We start from the raw sequence: 22641 nt of genomic DNA on the forward strand, positions 1-22641 counted from the left end.
TTAAGTTCCACACAACATACTAAGCTACGAAAAAACTGCAGGTTAACAAAATGCAATTGTTGTGTTAACATAACATGCTTTGTCCAGGTGGTGCAGTGATTAGAATGCAGTATTGCAGGCAAACTCTTCCTACAGCCTGGAGATTGAGCCCAATTGGAGTTAAGATTGACTCAGCCTTCCATCCTTCTGAAGTCGGTAAGATCAGAACCCAAATTGTTAGGGGCAATATGGTGACATTGTAAACCACCCAGAGTGTGCTATATAGCAGTATGGGGCAGTATATAAGTCCACTGCTGTGCTATTTGCCCATACATGAGATTATGGTTTAAAGCTGGCTCACTCTAAATTGAGGATGTTGTGCAAGCTTCTAGTGGCAATATTGAACTAGATTTAATTCAGTATTAAGCAATTTCCTCTGTTCCCATGTCTCTCTCTCTCTCTTCACCTAGAAAAAGTTGAAAGATCTCCCAACAAGTTGTTTTGCTGATAAATATTTCCGTAGTCTCTGCCCCAGATCCTGTACTACTGTAGATCTAAAGATTAGCAGCAAAACTGCCCAGAGTCATGCTTCTCTTTGAGATGGGTGGCATATAAATAGGATAAATACATGCTTGCATACATATATGAATGCAATTTACATATAGATAATCTTAATTCGGTCCCAGCTATTTGGTGTTCAAAGATTAAATTGCATAAAATAGGAAAGACCTTTCTTTGCCGGAAGTCTTGAAGAACATTTGCTAGTCCTTAAATAGTCTGATCTGGTGTGAAGAACTTCTTAAGTTCTGAAGGCAGCTTAGTGTGTGTAAAAACAACAACCTCCTGAGTCTGGAATCAAATGTAGATTGGTCACACAAAACAAACCAGAGAGTTTGGCTAGCAATGTTATTTAGCTGTATAATTTAGTCTGATATTTGAGCTTCTTTGGGACAGAGGGGTATCCGTGCGTCACTTTTGCTTCCCGTAACCAATGCTGCCAGGAATAATGCTCAGAAACCCTCTATGCAGTCCAATCTTTGGGGGTAGAAGCATCCCACAAGACAACTGCCAACCGTCTGAATTACACCACTGGGCTGGATTCCCAAATTCAAGCCATTATCAAACGACCCTTTAGAAAAACCTAAAAAGCCACCGATAACATTTTTTTCACTCTGCCTTGTCCAAGTTACTAACTGCTCTGATGCTTCTAACTTCTTAATGCAAAAAGACCAATCTCTTCTCTTTCCTATTTATAAGGTGCCACTTGCTCCTTATTTTCTACTGCAGAGGGGTCAGGTTAGAGTGCTCCTTTACACATTTTTCAACTTTACCGTTGCACAGATACGTATAATAGACTGAGAAAAATGCACAGCTCCTTTCTCTCTCTCTCTCTTTTTTTTTTTAAAAAAAAATCACTTGCCTAAAGAAGAGGGAAATAAACATACAAAGCAACGACCAAACAAAACAAGACAAAAAGATTATTTTTGTATACAATGCACCTCAATGTTGGGAAAGATTGAAGGCAAAAGGAGAAGGGAAGGGCAGAGGATGAGATGGTTAGATAGTGTATCATCGACACAATGAGGATGAATTTAGGCAAACTCCAGGAGATGAAGGACAAGGGGGGCCTGGCGTTCTGTGGTCCATGGGGTTGAGAAGAATTGGATACGACTTATTGACTGAACAACAACAACACAACAGCAAACATGACTAAATTTTGGAGTTCACTACCATGAGCTGTGGTGATGGCTACCAGTGGGTGGCCTTCAAAAGCGGGTTGGATCAATTCATGGAAGGAACAATAGCTCTTATTCTTGAGGAAAGTGGGCTTGTTCCTGAAGGCCATCTGCTGGGAGACTATAAAAAGTCTACAACAGGGTGGTCAAAGTCACACCATTACAGTGTCATCACATGACTTTTCCCCTCTTCGCTAAACCAGGTCTGGGCGTGGCCAGAGTGGGATGCATCCGACCCGTGGGCCGCAAATTTGAAACCTCTGGTCTACAACTCACAACCATCCATTTAAGCAATGATGTGGTTACCATGACACTGAAAAAAGTGACTTACGACCAGTCCTCGCATTTATGACTATCAGAGTATCCCCATGGTCACATGATCAAAATTGGAGTGCTTGGGAACCAGCATTTTTTTTTTTACGATGGTTGCAACATCCTAGAATCGCATGATCGTCATTTGCGACCTTCCACGCTGGCTTCCAGCAATCAATGAGGGAAGCTGTATTGTGTTAAGAACCCTGTGATTCCCTTAACAATTGAAGCGATTCGCTTAACAATCATGGCAAAATATTCTAAAATCAGCTGTGACTTGCTTAACCGCTGTCTTGCTTAACAGTGGAAATTCTGGCCCCAATTGTGATCATAAGTTGAAAATTGTTTATAGCAGGGATGTCAAACTCAAGGCCCATGGGCTGGATACAGCCCGGAATGTAGTAGGATGTGGCCCCTGGAAAATGTAAGGGGCCTTAGACTGTCTACTATTGACCTCACCCCTTTCCTAAGAGGTCTCTAGGGGGCGTGCATAAGCGCACCAACATGCCTACCGTCCCTGTCCTATTGTTTCTTTTATTTTTCTTTTATTTTTCTTATATGTACCCATTTCATGTATTCATAACTATGTATACACTTATACTTATTATCTTGTAAACAATTGACAAATCAAATCAAATCAAATAAATAAAAAATAAAAATAAAATTACTTCAGCCTGGCCTACCCAATGTGGCTTCAGCCCGGTCTACCCAATGCGAAGAGGAAACATGCCAGCAGTTTAGGGAGTGGCGTCAAGGTGGCCACACCCACCCAGTTGACCACACCCACCCAGTTGACCACACCTACCCCCCCAAGGACAACCACAGCCCTGATGTGGCCCTCTATGAAATTGAGTTTGACACCCCTGGTTTATAGTGAGCTTGTGAAGTTGGTTGGTCACTATGAGAACAGATTGTTAGGTTAGAAGGGCCAGGGGTCTGATCCAGTCCGGGTGCTGTTTACGTCCTGATGTTGTTACAAATGAATTAACAGCCACCACAAATGTGGGGCTGCAGCTGTATCACTTCCTCAATAGAGTTAAATAATTATAGAATTCATGCCTTACAAATCATTTGTTTCAAAGTTGCCTCTGATAAACAAGAGAGGAAACAGTACTTGCTCACAAGAGATTCTTTTCTCATCCCTCTTCCTTCCTCTGTAGCTTAGCAGGTTTGCCAAATCTTCCTGTGCCTAATAATTTCCTTAATTTCAGGTCTTGCAGCCAAATGTGCCGCTTTTTAAAAAAAAGAAAAGAAAAGAAAAATCCTCTTTTGTTTATTTTTAAATCCTTGAAGGCTGGTAACACTGCATTCCTTCCATGCAGGCAGAAGCCACAGAATTTGCAATACTTTTGCAGACAGAGATTAAGTCAAACTTGCATCCATGCAGATAAACAGATATTTAAAAACAGTTCTAAAGACACAGAAAGTGGTGGGACAGAGCGTCTCAGAGACTGGGACGAGGGGTTTCATGCCTTGCAGATAATAATGATGAAAATACCACCATCAAGGATCAACATCTACCCTATCCCAGACCTTTCGATAGGTGAATAAATGCCAAATCCAGCCCAAATATCTAGCTGACTGTGCAACTAACCATAATAACAGCATTGCATCGAGTTGCATTTATATATTCTCCTTGTATTGACAGCTTAAGGATGCTTGCATGGCAATTGGGGAGGTGGCGGACTCTCTCCAAATTCTACCATACAATCTACCCTGTTAGGGAGGTTGTGCTGGGACAAAAGGGGTGGTGTAAAACCACACTATAAATTTTGTAGTCAGTGGGGGACTTGAATCTGAGTGTTTTCAGTTCACCATTTCAACCACTATATGACACCAGCTATCTAAGAGAGGTTGGAGGCCAATTTGTTAAAGATACTGAAATTGCAGCTGACTATGTACTCTACGAAAGGGGCATGGTGGCCTAGTGGTTAAGATGCTGGGCTTGTCAACCCGAAGGTTTAGAGTTCAAGACCCAAGCATCATGTGATGGGTTGAGCTCCTGTACTTGCTCCAGCTCCTGCCCACGTAGAATTTGAAAGCATGCAAATGCAAGTAAATGAATAGATACCGCTTCGGTTTGAAGTTATCAATGTTCCATGCACCTTATCTTATAGTCATGCTGGCCACATGACCATGGAAGCATCTTTGGACAAAGCTAGCTCCCTCTGCTAGGAAATCAAGAGGAGCACTGGCCCCTAGAGGTAGACACCACTGGACAGGGGAAACCTTTTTACATATTCTAGACTACATCAATGTTTTTCAAACTTGGCAATTTTAACATGTACGAACTTTAACTCCCACAATTCCTTGCTCAGCATGCTGGCTGAGGAATTGTGGGACTTAAAGTCAACACCTGTTAAAGTTGCCAAATTTGAAAAACACTGCATTACATTGAACAAGAATTGAACTAAATAATCTCCAAGGTTTTTTCCAAATCTAGGATTAGGGACTAGTTAGGATATGAAATGGATAGACAACATAAATTAAGTACTGTATCCACAATTTAAATTCATGGAAGCCTCCTTTACCTCACAACCAAAAAGGTTGCTAGTCCTTGTTGTGTCATGCATCCTACAAAGATTGTTAGAATCCAGAAGAGTCAACGAATTAGAATTTTAGAGGTTGTGGGTAGGGTGAGGATTTACCATAATGCACCGTTTCTTGCTTGAATATGCAAAACTGTTGAGCTGCAGACAGTTTTTTTGTCATTTAAACCCAGAATCTAGTTTTCCTTTCTGCAGAATTATATTATCTTTCATGTACAGGGCTTGGATGACATTACAATGCGAGGAAGTTTGATCATCAGCTAGGCTAAGCCGCAAAGGAACTGGGATGAATTATACTTCTAAATTCATAATAGGCTTTAAAAAATGTAGGAATCAAAATTTGCCCCCAAACATTTTACATAAGAGCTGCCCCACAAACATGCTGACAGAGCCACATATATTTGAAACATCTGCCCACAAAACCAAAACAAGTCAAAACAAAGTAGCTTAATCCAGAATTATTTTCTCCCTGGTGAAGCCAATTCAGCGTCACATTTCTGAGTTTTCTTTTGGAATCAGATAAAGTTACACACACACCCCATAAACACACATACTCCAAATAGATAGCAGGTTGCCCCAGGGGTGGGATTCAAATTTTTTAACAACCGGTTCTGTAGGCATGGCTTAGTTGGTGGGAGTGGTTTGGTGGTCATGTGACTGGCTGGGCATGGCCAACTCAATATCACTCACATCGAGGCACGCATCTCCTCACTTGGCCTCTCAAGACTGTGGGGATGCTGCAACAGTTGTAAGTGTGAAAAATGGTCATAAGTCATTTTTTTCAGTGCCATTGTAACTTTAAATGGTCATTTCACATAAGCAAAGTACCAGCAAAGGAGGGGAAAAGAACTCGAGATGCTCCTGAGACAGGAAGTTAGTCCTGCCAAGAATGTAATAAGGGTTAATGGAGAGGCAGTTTCTGTCAGCAACACTAGAATGTTTCCTTCCTGCCTTCCTTACAGGATTAGGCCAGTAATTTCTTCTAACAACCAGTTCTCTGAACTACTTAGAATGTTAACAACTGGTTCTAGCGAATAGGTGCGAACTGGTAGAATCCCACCCCTGGGTTGCCTCTATTTGTCCTGGCAAGTATGTAAAGAAACTTTCCAAAAGACAACAAAACACATACACACATGAACTAACCCCAAAAATCTCTTGTGCCTATTATGTGGTAGCATCTTCTGAGTTGCTGGAGTTGCCAGTGGTGAGATGATCCAAATCCGTGCTGAAAAACATGAGCCCAGATTTGTCTCTCTTTTTAACCAGCTATAGGAAAGCCTCAGGAAGAATAGCCTTTAAAGGCAATATCCTCTATACCCAAGAATTTGATATATATATTCAAGCAAACAGAGAAATGTATTGGTAGCACTCAACGTATCACCACAACTGACTGGCCTCAAATGACCCAACAATCTTGAAACTGCACTGAAAGTAGCATCAAGGCTGTTGTTGCAACTCAAACCATACCCTCTGCATTGTGGCATTGCATGCGTGTCCAAAGAGGGCAGAATTTGTGGTACAGTACTATAATTATAATTTTTAAGAAAGCAGGTGGAACTCTGGGCATCTGCAGAAGACAACCATAACAGAGAAAGTGATGGGGAAAGAGGAATAGGTCCCTCTTGGAGAAGAAACAGGACAAGTCTTCTTTATATCAGGATGCATTAGAAAGTTAATGCTGAAGAGTAACGATGCCAGTATCTAGATATTTTCGGATAACTTTGCCAAATGAATATTAGTCCTCTCATAGAGATAAATTGTCTCTAGTCTTCAAGTAGCATGAAATGGCAAGTCAGCCTGGAGAATGTATCTTCAGTGTCTTTCCTCTCAATAGTGTTCTCTTTTTGTTCTCATTGTTCTCACTGATGGCATTTCCTATTTCCATGGGTTCCACCTCTAGAGAATGCCGCTCCATTTTATTTCTTGTTTCAGAGTTCAAGAAAATGGGTAAATAGCCCTTGGCAGCAAGTAAAGCACAATCTGTAGGAGCTGAGAGCTGAGAATGGACCTCATGAAGCTAGGTGGACTTTAGCAATTGTCCATTAGTCTCAACTGCCTGACAAGGGAACTATAACAGTAAATACGCTATATAAGAGGAAGCATCAGTTGTCCTTATTTATGGGTTTGGAAGTCCTCCTCACGGTCACTTATGCTTCCTGATTGGATTTCTGAAATGTGTGTTGCATGGGATTGTTCTTGAAGACCATCCAGAAGCTGCAACTTATCCAGAATATATAACAATATGTGTAGAAATAGTACACTTTGGTACAGCTAGGTAACAACACTACTCTCTGAACTGCACTGGCTCCTAATAGGATTTCAAATGCAACTCGAGTTTCTGGTTATCATTTATAAACCACTATACGAGTGGGAAGAGGACAACAGAAAAGCACTATACTTGTTATTCAGTCACTAAGTCCTTTCTTTGCGATCCCATGGACCACGGCATGCCTATCCTCCACTGCCTCCCAGAGTTTGCCCAAATTCACATTCATTGCGTCGATGATGCTATCTAACCATCTCATCCTCTGCTGCCCCCTTTTTTACTTTCAATAAAGCACTGTAGTAATGCTTCCCCCAAAAAATCCATATGGGCTATCAGAGGCAACAAAGCAACCAGAGTAAGGAGAAAGGAAGAGTTATAGTCTCTCTTCTTCTAGTTCATGTGGACTAATAAGGAGAGAAAGCAACTGAATGGTGGAAAGGCCCACACAGTAGTATTCAGTAGACACATCTACTGGAAAATCTGGAAATGATCACTCTTCCATTATTAGAGATCACCAGAGCCTCCAAGCACACAATCTCACACACTCAACTTCTTGAATCGGAGCTTCAAACTGAGGTTGAAGCTGTTCATATTGGAAGTGCACCTATGCTTCTTCTCATTGGTTAAATTGGATACCAGTGCCAAGACGGCAAAAGACAATGCCCTCTTTAAAAATATAACACATGCCGTTTTCCTTTTCCCACACCACTTGAGAGGTACTCACTGTTGCTCGGCTTTGGCTCTGTCGCTTAGGAAGAAGAGGGCCGTGGCCAGGAAAAACATCCCCCCAAGGACCACAACAAAAGGGCACAGCATCAGCGCGTAGCCTAAACTGAGGAATTCCCAGAGTGGAGATTCCTTTGTGCTCTGCCGTATCACATCGGAGATCTAGAAGGGAAAAGTAGGGGGTGGAGGGGTGGAAAGAGAAGGAACAGACAGAGATAAGCCTATTTATGGACTTTTTCTTTGTCACCAACATAGTTTATTTGAAACGGGATGGGGGAAACCAACTGCTTCCTTGCCAAGATTTACAAGATTTGCTCAATTTTGCACAGAAAAACAAATCCTGACATTCTTACAGTAAACTGGATGGCTCCTCCCATGACTGTTAGGCAATCTATTAATTTCCCATTGTTATGTTTTTTCTCTTCTTGTTGACATGTCTCTCCAGAAGTGGCTGTAACCCCCATACTAGATCCTCCAGGGATAAGAGGATGGTGGGAATGTTTGTTCAGAGACAAACCACCCATTTTTCCCAGGTGCAAAAATTCCAGTTGCCCACTTTGCCACCTTCTGTTAAAAAAATCTGAAGAGAGTGTAATGGTTCAATGGTTAAAGGCATTGAACTTGTCATCTGGAAAGCAGAAAGCCCAAGTTCCAGATCTGATGGGGTGAGCTCCCGTTCTTTGCCTCAGCTCCTGCCCACCTGGCAGATTGGAAAGCATGCAAGTGCGAGTAGGTTAACAGATACCACTTTGGTGGGAAGTTAACACCTTTCCATGTGTTTTTGGCATATTGCCATGCTGGCCACATGATCATGGAAAATATCTTTGGACAATGCTGGTTGCCTCGGCCAATAACGGAAATGATCACTGAGCCCTAGAGTCGGACATGACTGGTCAGGGAAAGCTTTACCTTTTACTTTATTAAAGGCTCTATCAACTGAGGGAGACTTCTCCACTAGGAACTTGGTAGAACTGACATTTACAGAGTTAAAGGAATCCATTACCTGTATCAGGCACTTTCCTAGGGTCAACATACACATCTAAGGCCCAACTCAAATTCATTTACTGGGCAATCCCTTTGTACACCAAGCCTTCATTTAGAACTGGGGTGAAGTGAAGGGGGAGCACCCATTTTGCTTCAGATTCTAACTAGGCAAACTGCAGATAGAGTTGGGAAAATCCCAGATCATAAAAGACAATCTGGGCTAGATGGCTAAATACTACCAGGCAACAAGCATATATTTATCTTAATGATTGGAGGAACCAAGGGAAACAATATGCTCTGTGGCCCCAAGTTAGCAACACATTTGGCATGTGGGCGTATGCATGTGTTTGTGTTTTAGAACTACCCTGAGCAATAGAGTGAACCAAAACTAGGGTGCTTAACATAGAGGAGCCTTATAAGTAAATAGCTCCCTCTTGAAGTGCAAAGTAGAGACCTCAGTTCTACCACTTCAAAACTCTTCTACCTCATTTCCCTAATGCAGAAGACAAAAGCTTATCTGTGTTAGAAAGATTGTGTTAAAAAATACCCTATCCATCCCTTATCACTTTGGGGAGGTTTCTAATTACCTGCAAATAAAGGTCTAGAACGGGGGTCTCCAACCTTGGCAACTTTAAGCCTGGAGGACTTCAACTCCCAGAATTCCCCTTTGCTGGCTGGGGAAATCTGGGAGTTGAAGTCCTCCAGGCTTAAAGTTGCCAAGGTTGGAGACCCCTGGTCTAGAAGATTTTATTCACACCACACACTATGCTAGGTTAGAGTTACTTGGCTAAATATTTTTTTGGAGGGGGGGTGTTATGTTAAACCTGAGTATTGGCTTAGATTATATCCCAAATGTTTTGTATGAATCCAGAACATGGATTTGTTGAATTGGCCAGATTAAGAGCATTAAATGCAATCACAAAGCTAGGGAGAATTGCCATCCACAGAACAAGAACCTAGCTATTCCTCAGGTGTGCCAAGACTATACTTACAAATCCAACCAGGTAGGGACTTCCAGCATCTCCCAAAAGATGCGAGGTGAAGCTCTGCAAAGCTACAGCTGTTGCACGGCGTGTAGGAATAACCACATACTGAAATGGGATGGGAGAAGGCAGGGAGAGAGATAAAAAGATTAAAACATCATAGCATTTACTCATTTTGAACAATTTTTCTTTTAGCAATGGCAATAGCTAACAGTATTTTGATTTATATACCTTCCTATAGTTTTTTACAGCACTTTCTGGACAGTTTACAATTTCAGCATTATTTGCATATTGCACCCCAGCAATCTGGGTCCTCATTTTACCAAACTCGGAAGGATAAAAGGCTGAATCAACCCTGAGCCCCATCAGGATCGAACTCCTGACTATGGGCAGAGTTTGCCTACAATACTGCAGTTAACCAATGCACCACCAGGGCTCCTTTTCCCACCCAACTGTATCCAGGTAGGAACTATCATACCATGAACATCAGCCACTTTGGTGCAGTGGTTAAGGCAATAGGCTAGAAAAGGGGAGACCGGGAGTTCTAGTCCTGATTTAGGGACTGAAGCCAGCTGGGTGATTTTTGGTCAATCACTCTTTCTCAGCCATGGGAAGAAGGCAATGGCAACCATCCATCTGAAAAGGCAGCTAAGAACTCTGGAGGGACTTGTCCAGGAAAACATTAGAAGTGACAGTGACTTGAATGAATACACACACATACATGAGCTATGCTATTGGATGTTCTGTCTGCAGAGGGCGGATATAGTACTCCAACGTAACTGGAGAGCAACTGATCAGAAGAAGGCTCAGTTAGATCCTTTTTAATCTGGAACTAAGCTGCAGCCCAGTTCAGGGCTCCTGAACTGCAGGAATTAGGTGCAAATCAGGAGACACATAAGCCACATTGGTTGTTTTATTCAACTGAGAGTAGCTGATAGTAGGCTTGAAGAAACATTTAGAGAAAAAAATAGTTCCTGCCCATGTTTGCAGATGTAATCAGTTATAAAAGTAGACTGGCATTTTGAATAATAAAACAAAGCTGAAACCAAATTTTTACTATGGGAGTTGTCCAGATTTTGCTGCCCAAAGGACAGATACGGTTGTTTGGCCAAACATACATCCCTAAGTAGAGGCCTGCAGAAAGCTCTGGTTTCCCAGTAATGTCCTCTTCCCACCACAAAGAACAAGCAAGACTATTCATAGCACTGCAGAAGGCATCTCTAAACCATTGTTGTTTTTGATGCCCACATCCTATGGAAATGGCCAGCGGCCATAAATTTTAGGACCAAAATCAAAATCCAGAGGAATCAGAAGGGAAGGCAGCCAAGAGGTCCCCAGCAGTAGTATGGTGACCTGCTTCTTTCTGCTAATGTCCCATGGATGAAATTCAACTTCTACAGCCTTGGGATTTTATGGTAGTCTTCAATTCCAGATACTAACCAGGTCTGACTCTGCTTAGCTTTTTTTTTTTAGAACAGTCAAGATTGGCTACCTGCTACCACTTGCTGTGATGTCTCCCTGTTACATCTATACAATATGAAATATATAAGCTGGATCTCCTGTTTTAATGGTGGGTAAAACTATGCCTCTATTGGGAAAATCTATAATTAGAAGTGAGAGATGAGAGATGGTCTCTAGAAAGCTGGAAAATGGAACCTCTATCAAGGTTTAAAGAAGGAGACGGCTCTCCAAATGAAGAAACATAATGTGTTGTGTGTGTATCATGTGGAGAAAGAGCAAGAACTTGAGGAAGCGAGGGTGGAGAGTGACAAAACAATAAGACCAAATGTAAGTTATTTAAAATGCAAGTTTTTTCCTTTGATGAGAAACACTGCAATTGTCAGCCTGCAGGAGAAAATTAGCCATACTAGCTAAGGCGGATGAGACAGAGGCTGCATTTAACCAGGCCAGTTAAAGTCCTAGAAGCTGCATTTGCCTAGCAACTAAATTTGATAACTTTTATTTAGATGAGTCTTCAATCTAGTTTGTAAATGAATTACTAAATTCATAGACCAGCAATATACTGTGGACATAATATATTTAGATTTCAGCAAGGCATTTGACAAAGTAGACCACAACCTACTTCTTAGTAAGCTAGAAAAAAGTGGAATAGATAGCACCACCACTAGATGGACTCGCAACTGGCTGGCAAACATACTCAACGAGTAGTCCTTAATGGTTCTAAGTCTACATGGAGAGAAATAAGCAATGGGGTACTACAAGATTCTGTCTTAGGCCCAGTACTTTTCAATATCTTCTTTAACGACTTAGATGAGGGAATAGAAGGGGAACTTACCAAATTTGCAAATAATACTAAGCTGGCAGGAATAGCTAACACCCAAGAAGATGGATCTTGACAGACTAGAACACTGGGTCATATCTAACAAAATGAAATTCAATGTAGAGAAAAGTAAAGTCCTACACTTAGGCAAGAAAAACCAAAAATACACATACAGACTGGGTGAAACCAGGCTCAATAGCAATAACTGTGAGAGGGATCTTGGAGTCTTAGTGGACAACCAGCTACATATGAGCCAGCAGTGTGCAGCAGCAGCCAAAAAAGCTAACACAATCCTAAATTGTATTAACAGAGGGATACAATCAAGATCAAGGGAAGTACTAATACCACTCTATAAAGCCTTAGTAAGACCACACTTAGAGTACTGCATCCAGTTTTGTTTACCACATTATAAAAAAGATGTTGAGACTCTAGAAAATGTATAGAGAAGAGCAACCAGGATGATTAGGGGACTGAAGGCTAAAGCATACAACGAACGGTTGCAGGAACTGGGCTTGGCTAGTCTAGGGAAGAGAAGGACCAGGGGAGACATGATAGCAGTCTTCCAATATTTGAGGGGCTGCCACAGACAGGAAGGGGTCAAGCTATTTTCCAAAGCAGCCAAAGACCAGGCAAGGAATAATGGATGGAAACTGAACAAGGAGAGATTCAACCTAGAAATAAGGAGAAACTTTCTGACAGTGAGAACAATCAACAAATGGAACAGCTTGCCCTCGGAAGTTGTGGGAGCGCCATCACTTGAGACTTTCAAGAAGAGATTGGACTGCCATTTGTCAGAAATGGTGTAGGGTCTCCCGCTTGGGCGGGGGGTTGGACTAGATGACCTACAAGGTCCCTTCCAACTCTGATTATCTGTTAAATCTGAAGGAAATGCATTAATACTGTATAATAAGTTAGGCACATACCAGTAGTCCAAGCTTAGTGTTTGAGTCCAAGAACAGTTGCCTGATTGCACATAGCCCTATACCAATAAATAAAATGCAAGCTACACATCCATATCAACTTACCATAAGTATGTCAGCTGTGATGGCCCAGTTTGAAAACAAAAGAGTCTCTCCAATAAAAATGCAGACCTGTGGTTGAAATATTAGACATATACAATTTACTCATGCAAGTTTGAGAAATATCCCACAATTTCATGGTTCTGTTTTAAAGACAGTATCCCAATGTAACTGAATGCATGGCAATTTACTGTTAACATTCACTGAACCTTATCAGGAGGAGACAAGAAGAAAATAGTTTTATTTATTTATTTATTTATTTATTTGTGGCCAGGAAAAAATTATAAAAGAAATACTTATAAAATGTTTGCAGTTTTATAAGGTTTGTGAGCTTATATTTTTACTTGTTTATAAGGAGGAAGTTTGGAAACTGGTAAAAATTCTGTATATTTCAAAAAAGGTAGAGGTCAACCATGGTGAGAAGTGTATTTATAGCAGGAGCAGGGAACTTCCAGATGTCACTGAACATGGCTTATGGCTGGGATAAAGGGAGCTAGAATCCAACATCATTTGCAACACCATATGTTCTGCCTGATTTGTAGTATTTATATACTTCCTTAAATTCTCAATGTAGCTAACAATAATTCTACTAGTATAAACATGGACATAAATACAAACATAAGCTGCAGAGCATGCTGTAATAATGGGTTTTGTAAAAATAGATCTCCATCAAGTACTGAAAGGGAATTTGCCTTGATGGAGAGAAAGTTAAATATATAGGATGATTACATAAAAGAGGGACTCTGGTTGCAGCTAAAGGTATGCCAAACATTTCAATTTTAAATTGTCTTAAATTGTCCAGAAATGCAAAGTGGTGATTTTGAATGCCCTAGAAGCACTTGGAGCCCTTGAAATAGCTTTGTTTTACGTCACCTCTAATAGTTTTTGTGTTTATGCATGCTTCCAAAAACTATTCAGAGGTGTTAATTTTGTTACCAGCAGGGCCATTTTGACTACAAAAAGATCAGCGTTCAAAGAACTGCATTTATAATGTATAAAGGGAACTTAATACATTGGAATAGAATCAAGGTCAGCAGTTAGTATATTAAAGCATTGGCTAAGCTCCATTTTCAAGTATGGAGACTCCAGGCAAACATTCCATAACCTTGGTACTCAACTGCTCTGAAATTAATTGAATCTGGTACTTAACGTATTTTGATGTGAAAATTTTGTCCCGGTACTCATCATTTGTTTGGTGCTCAACACACAAGCTAAAACTTATCAGTGTTGGGTGCCTTGTGACATACTACATTATTCCTTACGGTAAAAAATTGTTTGGTATTTATTATTTTTGGTACTCATCATGCCTCCCTTAACCAACTAACAATGAGTACCAAGGTACCACTGTATTTGGCACTGTCCTTTACTCTGCCCTTTGCCTTAACTCTCTTTGAGATTTAAAAGTAGAAGAGATGAAACTGAGTGTTCTATAGGTATTCTGAATTCATACTTCCTGAGATTTAAAATGCCGAGAAGGCAATAGATTGACTGCTCCTGAAAACCAGGAAGCATCATCCTCTACTCTTTCTTCTTCTAGGTCAGAGGTGTCAAACTCGATTTCATCAGGGGAGGGGGTGTGGCCAGGTTGGGTGTGCCCAGCTTGACATCACTCAAGTCGGGGTGCCTGTGGTGGCCCAAGCGCTCTGCCAGCGAAAACAGGTTCCTGACTCCATTTTCAGCTGGAAGACCCTCAGGCAGCGAAAACAAAGCTTGGGCCATACATGGCCCTCTTGAGCTCCATTTTCACTGGCAGAGGCACCGCAGGCCAGTCCTTGGTTGTTTCCAGGGCACCTCGTGGGCCAAATCTAAGCACCTCACAGGCTGGATCCAGCTTGCGGGCCTTGAGTTTTACACTCCTGCTCCAGGTTGTAGTCAGAAGAAATGTATGAATAAGAAGTTGCAATGCAAAAAACAAAAGTGGTTAAGGCCTGGAAAAATATATATTTATTTCTTCCCCATTCTTCCCTAATCTTCCCCAAATCAATTACTTGGTAAAAGCGTTTGCAGCATCTTGCAGTCATGTGACTGCATTTCACGACGGTTTTGCCAAAAACTGGCTTTTACTTTCAGTTTTGGCAAAACTGTGCCCTAGCGAATTATGGGTGTGACCAGGGCCTTTGCTTAACAATTGCGTTTTACACTTGCTGTGTTCACTTAATGGCCACCACAAACAACATTGTATAAATGGGTCAGTCACATGACAGATCCATTTCCCGACCACTAGGGCTTACAACCATAATGGGTAGGCTCCATCACAGCTATAACTCGAGGATTATCTGTAAATAGATAAATAAAGGAAGAGATATCCAACTCCGGCCTCCCCTTTTCCAGACTGACCACTTACATAGGCTCCTATAATGCTGTTCTTGGCTGCCACAAAAATCAAGCAGGTAAAGATGGCTGATCCCAGCATCCCGACAGCGCAAACCAGGGGATCTGCTCTTTGTGTTTTCACGCGGCACCACTTGGTAGCTCCAGCCCCAGTGATCACGCCCAGAAATCCCGTGAAGCAGGTGATGGCTCCAAAGATCAAGCTAAGGACACAGAATGGTTCCAGAAATAAAAACCTTTTCTCATTTAGGTGCACTTATTTTTATACACAAGGCAATAGGTGAGAGGCAGCGGAGAGGGTGGAATTAGCAAGGCAAGGCTATGAATAAGAGGTGCTACATGGAAATTTATTTTATTTTTATTTTATTTGTTTGTCAAACATGTCCAAGATAACAAGTATAGGTATGAATATAAGCATGAACAAAGGAAGTAAATACAGATAAATGGGGACAGTAAGACAAATTGATGAACTAAACCCCTGAAAAAGAATTCAGAAAACAAAAAAATGTAAGGTTTGGAGAGCTTCATGTTTCATAGGAATTCTAGATTCTTTCATAACTCAGATCTGAGTTTTTGACAATAAATGGAAAATTAAAAATATTTGCATTAAGAATGTTTATTTAAAACTTACGGTATCTCTGGACAAGCTATTTTTTGCCACGCCATGCCTACATTCAACTGTTCTGAAATCACTCAACTTTCATTTCTCTTATCATTAAACTAAATACGAATCTCTACCTCTTATGGTAGTTCTGACAATTAAGATAGCAAAGGAGGCAAAAGTACAGAGGAAAAAACTTAAAAATGTATGTAAAACCACTGTTCGTCAACTGAGGTAATATAATCAGATAGAATTTAAGATGAAATGTCCTGCATTTATTTTCCTCTCAGAAATCAAATGCTGTCATGGCGACAGGAAGAAATAAAAATAAATAAATTCCGGTTTTAAAAAAAATCTATAAAAAGCTTTGTGGGTTGTATTAAGTATTAAGACTGGATGTCTCTAGAAAGACCAAAAGAACAGCCTGAACTGAAAAAGTTAGTCCTCATTTAGTGGCTGATTTATTTAGCCACCATTTGCATGAAAAAGTCATTTTACAACCAGTCCTTAGATTCATGACCTTTTGTAGGTCTAACAAAGGAAAACTGAAGTAAAATCATAACATTATGGTATTTCACTTAGTGACCATGTCTCTTTAACAATTGAATTGCCAAGTCCCAATGATGGCACTAAAGAAGGACTAACTCTCCTTTTTTTTCACTCCTAGCCTATGGTAAAACTCCAGGGGTCTGCAACATGCGGCTCTGGAGCCACATGCGGCTCTTTCGGCCCTCTGTTGGGCTGTCAGCTAATCCCACCACTGGCTGGCCCCTCCTCTCCCCTTCACTCCTCACCTGGCCTGAGAAGGTAAGGGTGATGGTGGGGGATATTCCAGAGCAGCAGGTGACTGGGTGGGAGTGAGAGACACTGAGTTGGCCACGCCCACCCAGTCACATCGGTTGTTAAATTATTGGCTCCCGGTGTTTTCTTTTCTCTGGAAAATGGGTCCAAATGGCTCTTTTGAATGTTTAGGGTTACAGACCCCTGGTATACTAAAATGAACCACATCTAAGCAGGAAGGCTCCGTTTCTGACTATCTGAGGAAACAATGAAGGTCCTCTGATCCTGTGGCCAACCAGGCCTGTCTGCCGAGAAGCACTTAAGCGGGGCATGTAAGTAACAGCCTTCTCCTTCACTTGTCTCACTCCTTCTGGTTCTTGATGCATTCGTGCTCGCTGTCTCCAAACACGGCAATTCCATTTATTCATTTAAAATGTTGTACTGCCCACTCTTCCTCTGGAGGTTTAGAGCAGCATCTGCTATACCATAACGCAAATATAGCCAATACTATGGGGACATATTCTGAGGGAATCTTTTATAGCTTATAAGGGAATATGAACCTCACCTGTCTTTAGTCCCACAGGGCTGTGAAGTGCAAATCTCTGCTGTTTTCTGAACAACTTGGGCTCGATGCAGGTAAACAGGGAACCACATCCCCAAAGCTCCCGTGGCAAAAGAAACAGCAGAGGTAGCCAGGGATGAAAACACATAGCTGCGACTGAAGACAAGGGAGGTTGTAAGTCAGTAAATGAGTCTTCTGAACAGAGTAGAAGAAAAACACGATCTGCCCCAGCAAACATCTGATCCCTCTTACTCATATACAGTAGCCCAGAAATAATGTCAAAAACTCTTTCCAGAGTTTGATACCTATAATTTATAATTAAGCAGCTATAATTAAGTGGTTACCACAAAGAAGAGGGAGTCAACCTAGCCTCCAAAACACTTGAAGGCAGGACAAGAAGCAATGTACAGAAACTAATCAAAGCAGAGAACCAACCTGGAACTAAGGAGAAATTTCCTGACAGAACAATTAATCAGTGGACTGATTTGCCTCCAGAAGTTGTAGCTGCTCCAATACTGGAGGTTTTAAAGTAGAGATTGGACAACCATTGTCTGGAATGGTATGGGGTTTCCTGCTTGAGCAGGGGGCTGGACTAGAAGACCTCCAAGGTCCCTTCCAACTCTGTTATTCTGTTATTCTTAATTTCTACCAAACACTGCAGCTCCATGACAAATGAGGGCAAAAAACCCCACATCTGCTTAATATGACGATACAAACGAATTAAAAGTCCTCTAGGGAAAGACTGTTATCATTTCTGTAATATACAAGGCACTTAGCACATCAATGGTGTTGACATTACACTAAACAGTTGCTGTCATCAGTAGCTTCATGAAAAAGAAGCTGTAGAAGTGGAATACTGAGGCAATTTTCAGAAATGTTATTCTCAGTTGTCTGGCTTTGCAGACAACTGAGAGTAACATTTCTGAAAATTGCCTCAATATTCCACTTCTACAGCTTCTTTTTCATGAACCCATAAAGTATCTCAAGTTGGTTTTTAAAACACAGAAAAATTAAAAATCAGCCCTAAGAAGGGTTGCCTTACTTTCTTATCAAGGCCTTCATGTCCCTCAGCCAGGAGGTCCGGGCCTTCAGCTGTGCCCCCAGTTGTTCAGCATTGCCTCTTTTAGCAGCTGGTACAAATATTAAGATAAGTGTCCCTGTGATCATACCTAAAAGTGGAGAAACCTGGAAGAAAAGAGGGGTGGGGTGGGAAACAACTAAGAAAATAGCTCAAAACAAATGACCTGACATCAAAGCTCAAGACGAAGAACAGGATTCCTAGATCAGAGCAGAAATTCATCTCTCTGATTCACCTCCTCTAGTTTTTCTTATTAAAATTAAGAAATTCCTGCCTTGGGAATTGCAAAGACAAGATTGGAATGATGGGCTGAATCTTCAGAACTGAGGTCTGAAAAGTCTGGATCTAAAATCTTTATGCATGACAACTTATTTATAGCATTTGAAAAGAGGGGGGTTACATAGGCAATCATTTTAAAACCAGCCATTTTTAGAACTTCTTCTCTTACAAGTGAATTTAGAAAGGTAAAGTTTTGATTCCAGGTTAATCAGCATCAGTTTGGTTGTCCAGCAGAAAATCTCACTATCTACTTTCTCCATGTCATATATATATATATTATCATACAACTTTATCATACCCTCCCTTACTTTCTTCCAAATTCATAAGACACTCCATACAGCATAACCAAGTTGCCAAGGAAGTTCTACCTCACCATCAAAAATTATGTAACTATATTGATTCAGTATATCCCCAACAGCAAAGTCAACCGCAAACAGGTAGTAGTCCTTGTTTAGTGTCTACAGTTGGGCCTGGCAACTTAGTCATTAAACAAATCACTAGCTAAATGGAAATTGTGACTGTGCTTATCTTATTTCAGTATTCCTTTGCTTTACAGATCTGCAAAAGTCATAAATGTGAGGATTGGTTGTAAAGCTACTTTTTAAAATCACTGTATCAACTGAAAATTGTCCCTAAACAAGACAGTTGCTAAGGAAGAACTACCTGTAATGCTATCAATTTGTTATGAAATTTATGTATGTGTGTGTATGGTTTTTAATGTAAACAGCATAAAATATCTGGAAGAAACATCCAACTTATTTCATTCCATTCCTTGCTAAAGAGACAAAGCTATTGTCAATTGCATCTCTCCTTTCATTAATTCACAAGCAATCTTAAGTGAACCTCCCCTTCCCTCCTACCCATAATCTACAACATGAACTATATGAAAGATAATTATGCTGGCACAATTTATAATGCTGATGTAAAAACAACAACAACCACCCACATAAATCATGTATTCAATGTCCTCTCAGCACTTGAAAATGCCATGCACATTCTATCTCATCTACAAAACAGAACTAATTAACCTACATAGAGATGCTTATTCCAAACCAGGCATGTGATGGTATTCAACACTTCTAAATGGCACCATCACTAAAATTCCACCTCCGCAGAAGGCCGGTGACAAGATAACAGAGATCACCTCTCTGATGGCCGGAATCCAAGCAAAGTCAAAGGTCAGTAAGCAGTTTTGCCGTCTTATTTCCTCTTGGCTATTTTTCCATCCAGGCCAATTTTTGTGTGTGTCTGCTGTGTGCATTGTGTGCTAGTCTCCACTAGCACATTTATCAAGGTCCCCAAGGGGATAAAATAGAAGGAAATAAGAACAGCTCGGTGCAGGAAAAGAAATGTGAAGTGAGTCAAAGTCTCATGCACCCCTGAATGGAAAAATAAAAATCCTTTATGTTTAATAATAAGGGAAATTAAGAACAGTGGACTGAGGCCACCTTGTCTTTGCTAGCTCAACAATAAACTGGCATAAATCAGAAGTGCCCTAAATTGTGTAATGGACTTTGTATGTGCTCCAACAAACTTGAGGGCAGTAAATTAAAGATAAGCTATGGAAGAGAGATGAGGCGGAAATCTCAGTGAGAAATGGCAAAAAGTACATCATACAGGTTTTCAATATCGCTGAATAATAGAGTTGGAAGGGACCTTGGAGGTCTTCTAGTCCAACCCCCTGCTCAGGCAGGAAACCCTATACCATTTCAGACAAATGGTTGCCCAATCTCTACTTTAAAACCTCCAGTATTGGAGCAGCTACAACTTCTGGAGGCAAATCAGTCCACTGATTAATTGTTCTGTCAGGAAATTTCTCCTTAGTTCCAGGTTGGTTCTCTGCTTTGATTAGTTTCCGTGCATTGCTTCTTGTCCTGCCTTCAGGTGCTTTGGAGAATAGCTTGACTCCCTCTCCTTTCTGGCAGCCCCCTAGATATTGAAACACTGCTATCATGTCACCCCTAATCCTTTTTAAAATTAAACTAGACATGAAACTAGATGTTTCAGTTTTAGGCCAAGTTTTATATATAACTGGATTAAATAGAGTCCTTCTCTCTGACATTTTTTTAGGTGGGGAGGGGAATGGGCAGGGGCTGCATTTAAATTAATCCAGATCTTTGTAAAAGGAACATTGTCAGTGTAATAGTCAAAACAGCCATTATGGAGTACTAGCACTTCACTGTAATTCTTTCTACTTTGAGGGTCAGTTTATGCATTCAGAATAACACCGACAGAGAAAAGAGAGATGATTTGGTTGATGTTTTATTTTTTATATCACCACAATATAAAAACAAGATTGAGACTCCAGAAAGAGTACAGAGAAAAGCAACAAAGATGATTAGGGGACTGGAGGCTAAAACATAGCAACAATGGTTGTGGGAATTAGGTATGTCCAGTTTAATGAAAAAAAGGATTAAGGGTGACATAATAGTAATATTCCACAAAGAAGAGGGGGTCAACCTAATCTCCAAAGTACCTGAAGGAAAAACAAGAAATAATTGATGGAAACTAATCAAAGAGCGAACCAACCAAGAACGAAGGAGGAATTTCCTGACATGTAGAAAACTCAACCAGTGGAACACCTTGCCTTCCGAAGTTGTGAGTGCTCCATCACTGGAGGTTTTTAAGAAGATCTTGGACAACCATTTGTCTGAAATAGTACAAGGTCTCCTGCTTGAGCAGGAGGTTGGAAAGGAAGACCTCCAGAACCTTTCAACTCTATTATTCCGATGGGCAAGTTTAGAGGTTTGCCAAAATTTGGGGTGGGGAGGATGGAAAAAACCTAAAGGAAATGATGCTGAAGAACTCAAAGAGGGCTGTGGGAAAAGCTCAAAGAAAACTGGGAGAGAACAGGAATGGATTGCTGGGAAGAACATCCTGCTTACCAGAATGCAAAAAGCCAGCCACGACTGTAGATTGTCCATATCTGGTCTTTGGCTCTCATCATTTTCCCACATATACCTCTACAAACACCTCTGAATTTACCTCAGGAACAGAGTGGTGCTGTGTGCACAACCCATTAATTCAGCCACTAACAACTCAAGCCAATCTCTTCACTCATGGATCTGATTAGACAATCCACAGCCACATTAACTGAACCCAAATGAGTCATTTTGGGGCTACAGAGTTCCCATCTACTTCAATCCCATCAAACACTTCAGAAAGGAAAATGGTGAGTCAAATGTTGGCCTCAGATGCACCGTTGACATTGTAATATAAGCCACACCTCTGGTTGACCATGTAGAACAATTTAAAAGGCAACCTCTGGTCACAGGAAAATTGTCCAGATCCTACACTCATATCATTCAAACTTTCTGAGAATTTTGAAGGAATAAATATGCATGGAAAAAAACAGGCAGTAAGCAACACCCACAATGAAGGGAAATATGGGGGGAAAAAGAATTAATTATGGAAAGTTTATAAGTGTTCACAAGTATGATATTCAATTGAAAAGAAAAAGTTGTTAAGATTTTAATGAATATTAACGATAGAATTGAATTGGAATGGAATGAATGTTTTATTTACATATATATATAATTTTTTAAGAAAATAGTGTGTATTTTAAGAACGTACCAAGCAGAATTCGATTGGAAGTTATGTATTATATTGATTGTTATAATCTTAAAAGTATAAATTGAAGTTTAAATAAGAGTTGAATGGACAAAATTAAAAGATATAAAGGTGTCATACTCCAATTAGTAACTAGAGGGTAAAATTTGTTTAATGAGAAAGGATAATATGAAATTGAAACAGGACAGACAAAAGTACAAATATAATGATTTGAATTGAGATATGAAATAATTAAAAATAAAGTTGAGAAAATCAAAGGAGGGGAAAAACTATGTAGAAAATGTTAAACAGTAATAAGACATGGAACAGAACATAAAGATGAATATGAAATTGAGTTTGTGTCTGTATGAAGAAGTGATAACCCGTGATCATGCTATTCTCAAAAAAAAGATGTTTTATTTGTATTATGTTTTTTTTGTGAAAACCCAAATAAAATTTATATTAAAAAAAGAGGATAAAACTTCATTTCCATCAAATCGTCTCTCCACAAGCATCACTCTGCATACCATGCTGAGTAACTTTGGTTGAATAAATAAACCACAGCTTATTGTATTCATACTTCACACAAAGCCAAATACTATGAGTTACAAATTGCAATTTTTAGG

The 22641-nt window shown here is 40.4% G+C and overlaps 1 protein-coding gene across 1 annotated transcript in view; it reads right to left on the reverse strand.

Moving 5' to 3' along the window:
* The window catches only part of SPNS2 (SPNS lysolipid transporter 2, sphingosine-1-phosphate), a 138870-nt gene that overhangs the window by 13298 nt on the left and 102931 nt on the right, over positions 1-22641 (reverse strand). The window contains exons 6-11 of the mRNA XM_026708592.2: positions 18152-18294; positions 17113-17265; positions 15180-15369; positions 12842-12907; positions 9545-9643; positions 7567-7730 (exon numbers count right to left, since the gene is read on the reverse strand). Coding sequence (XP_026564377.2) covers positions 7567-7730; positions 9545-9643; positions 12842-12907; positions 15180-15369; positions 17113-17265; positions 18152-18294 — 815 coding nt within the window. The remainder of the gene's footprint in view (positions 1-7566; positions 7731-9544; positions 9644-12841; positions 12908-15179; positions 15370-17112; positions 17266-18151; positions 18295-22641) is intronic.

This window comes from Pseudonaja textilis, chromosome 1 (assembly GCF_049901715.1).
Source record: "Pseudonaja textilis isolate UNSWEBS1 chromosome 1, rPseTex1.2, whole genome shotgun sequence".
Lineage (NCBI taxonomy): Eukaryota > Metazoa > Chordata > Lepidosauria > Squamata > Elapidae > Pseudonaja > Pseudonaja textilis.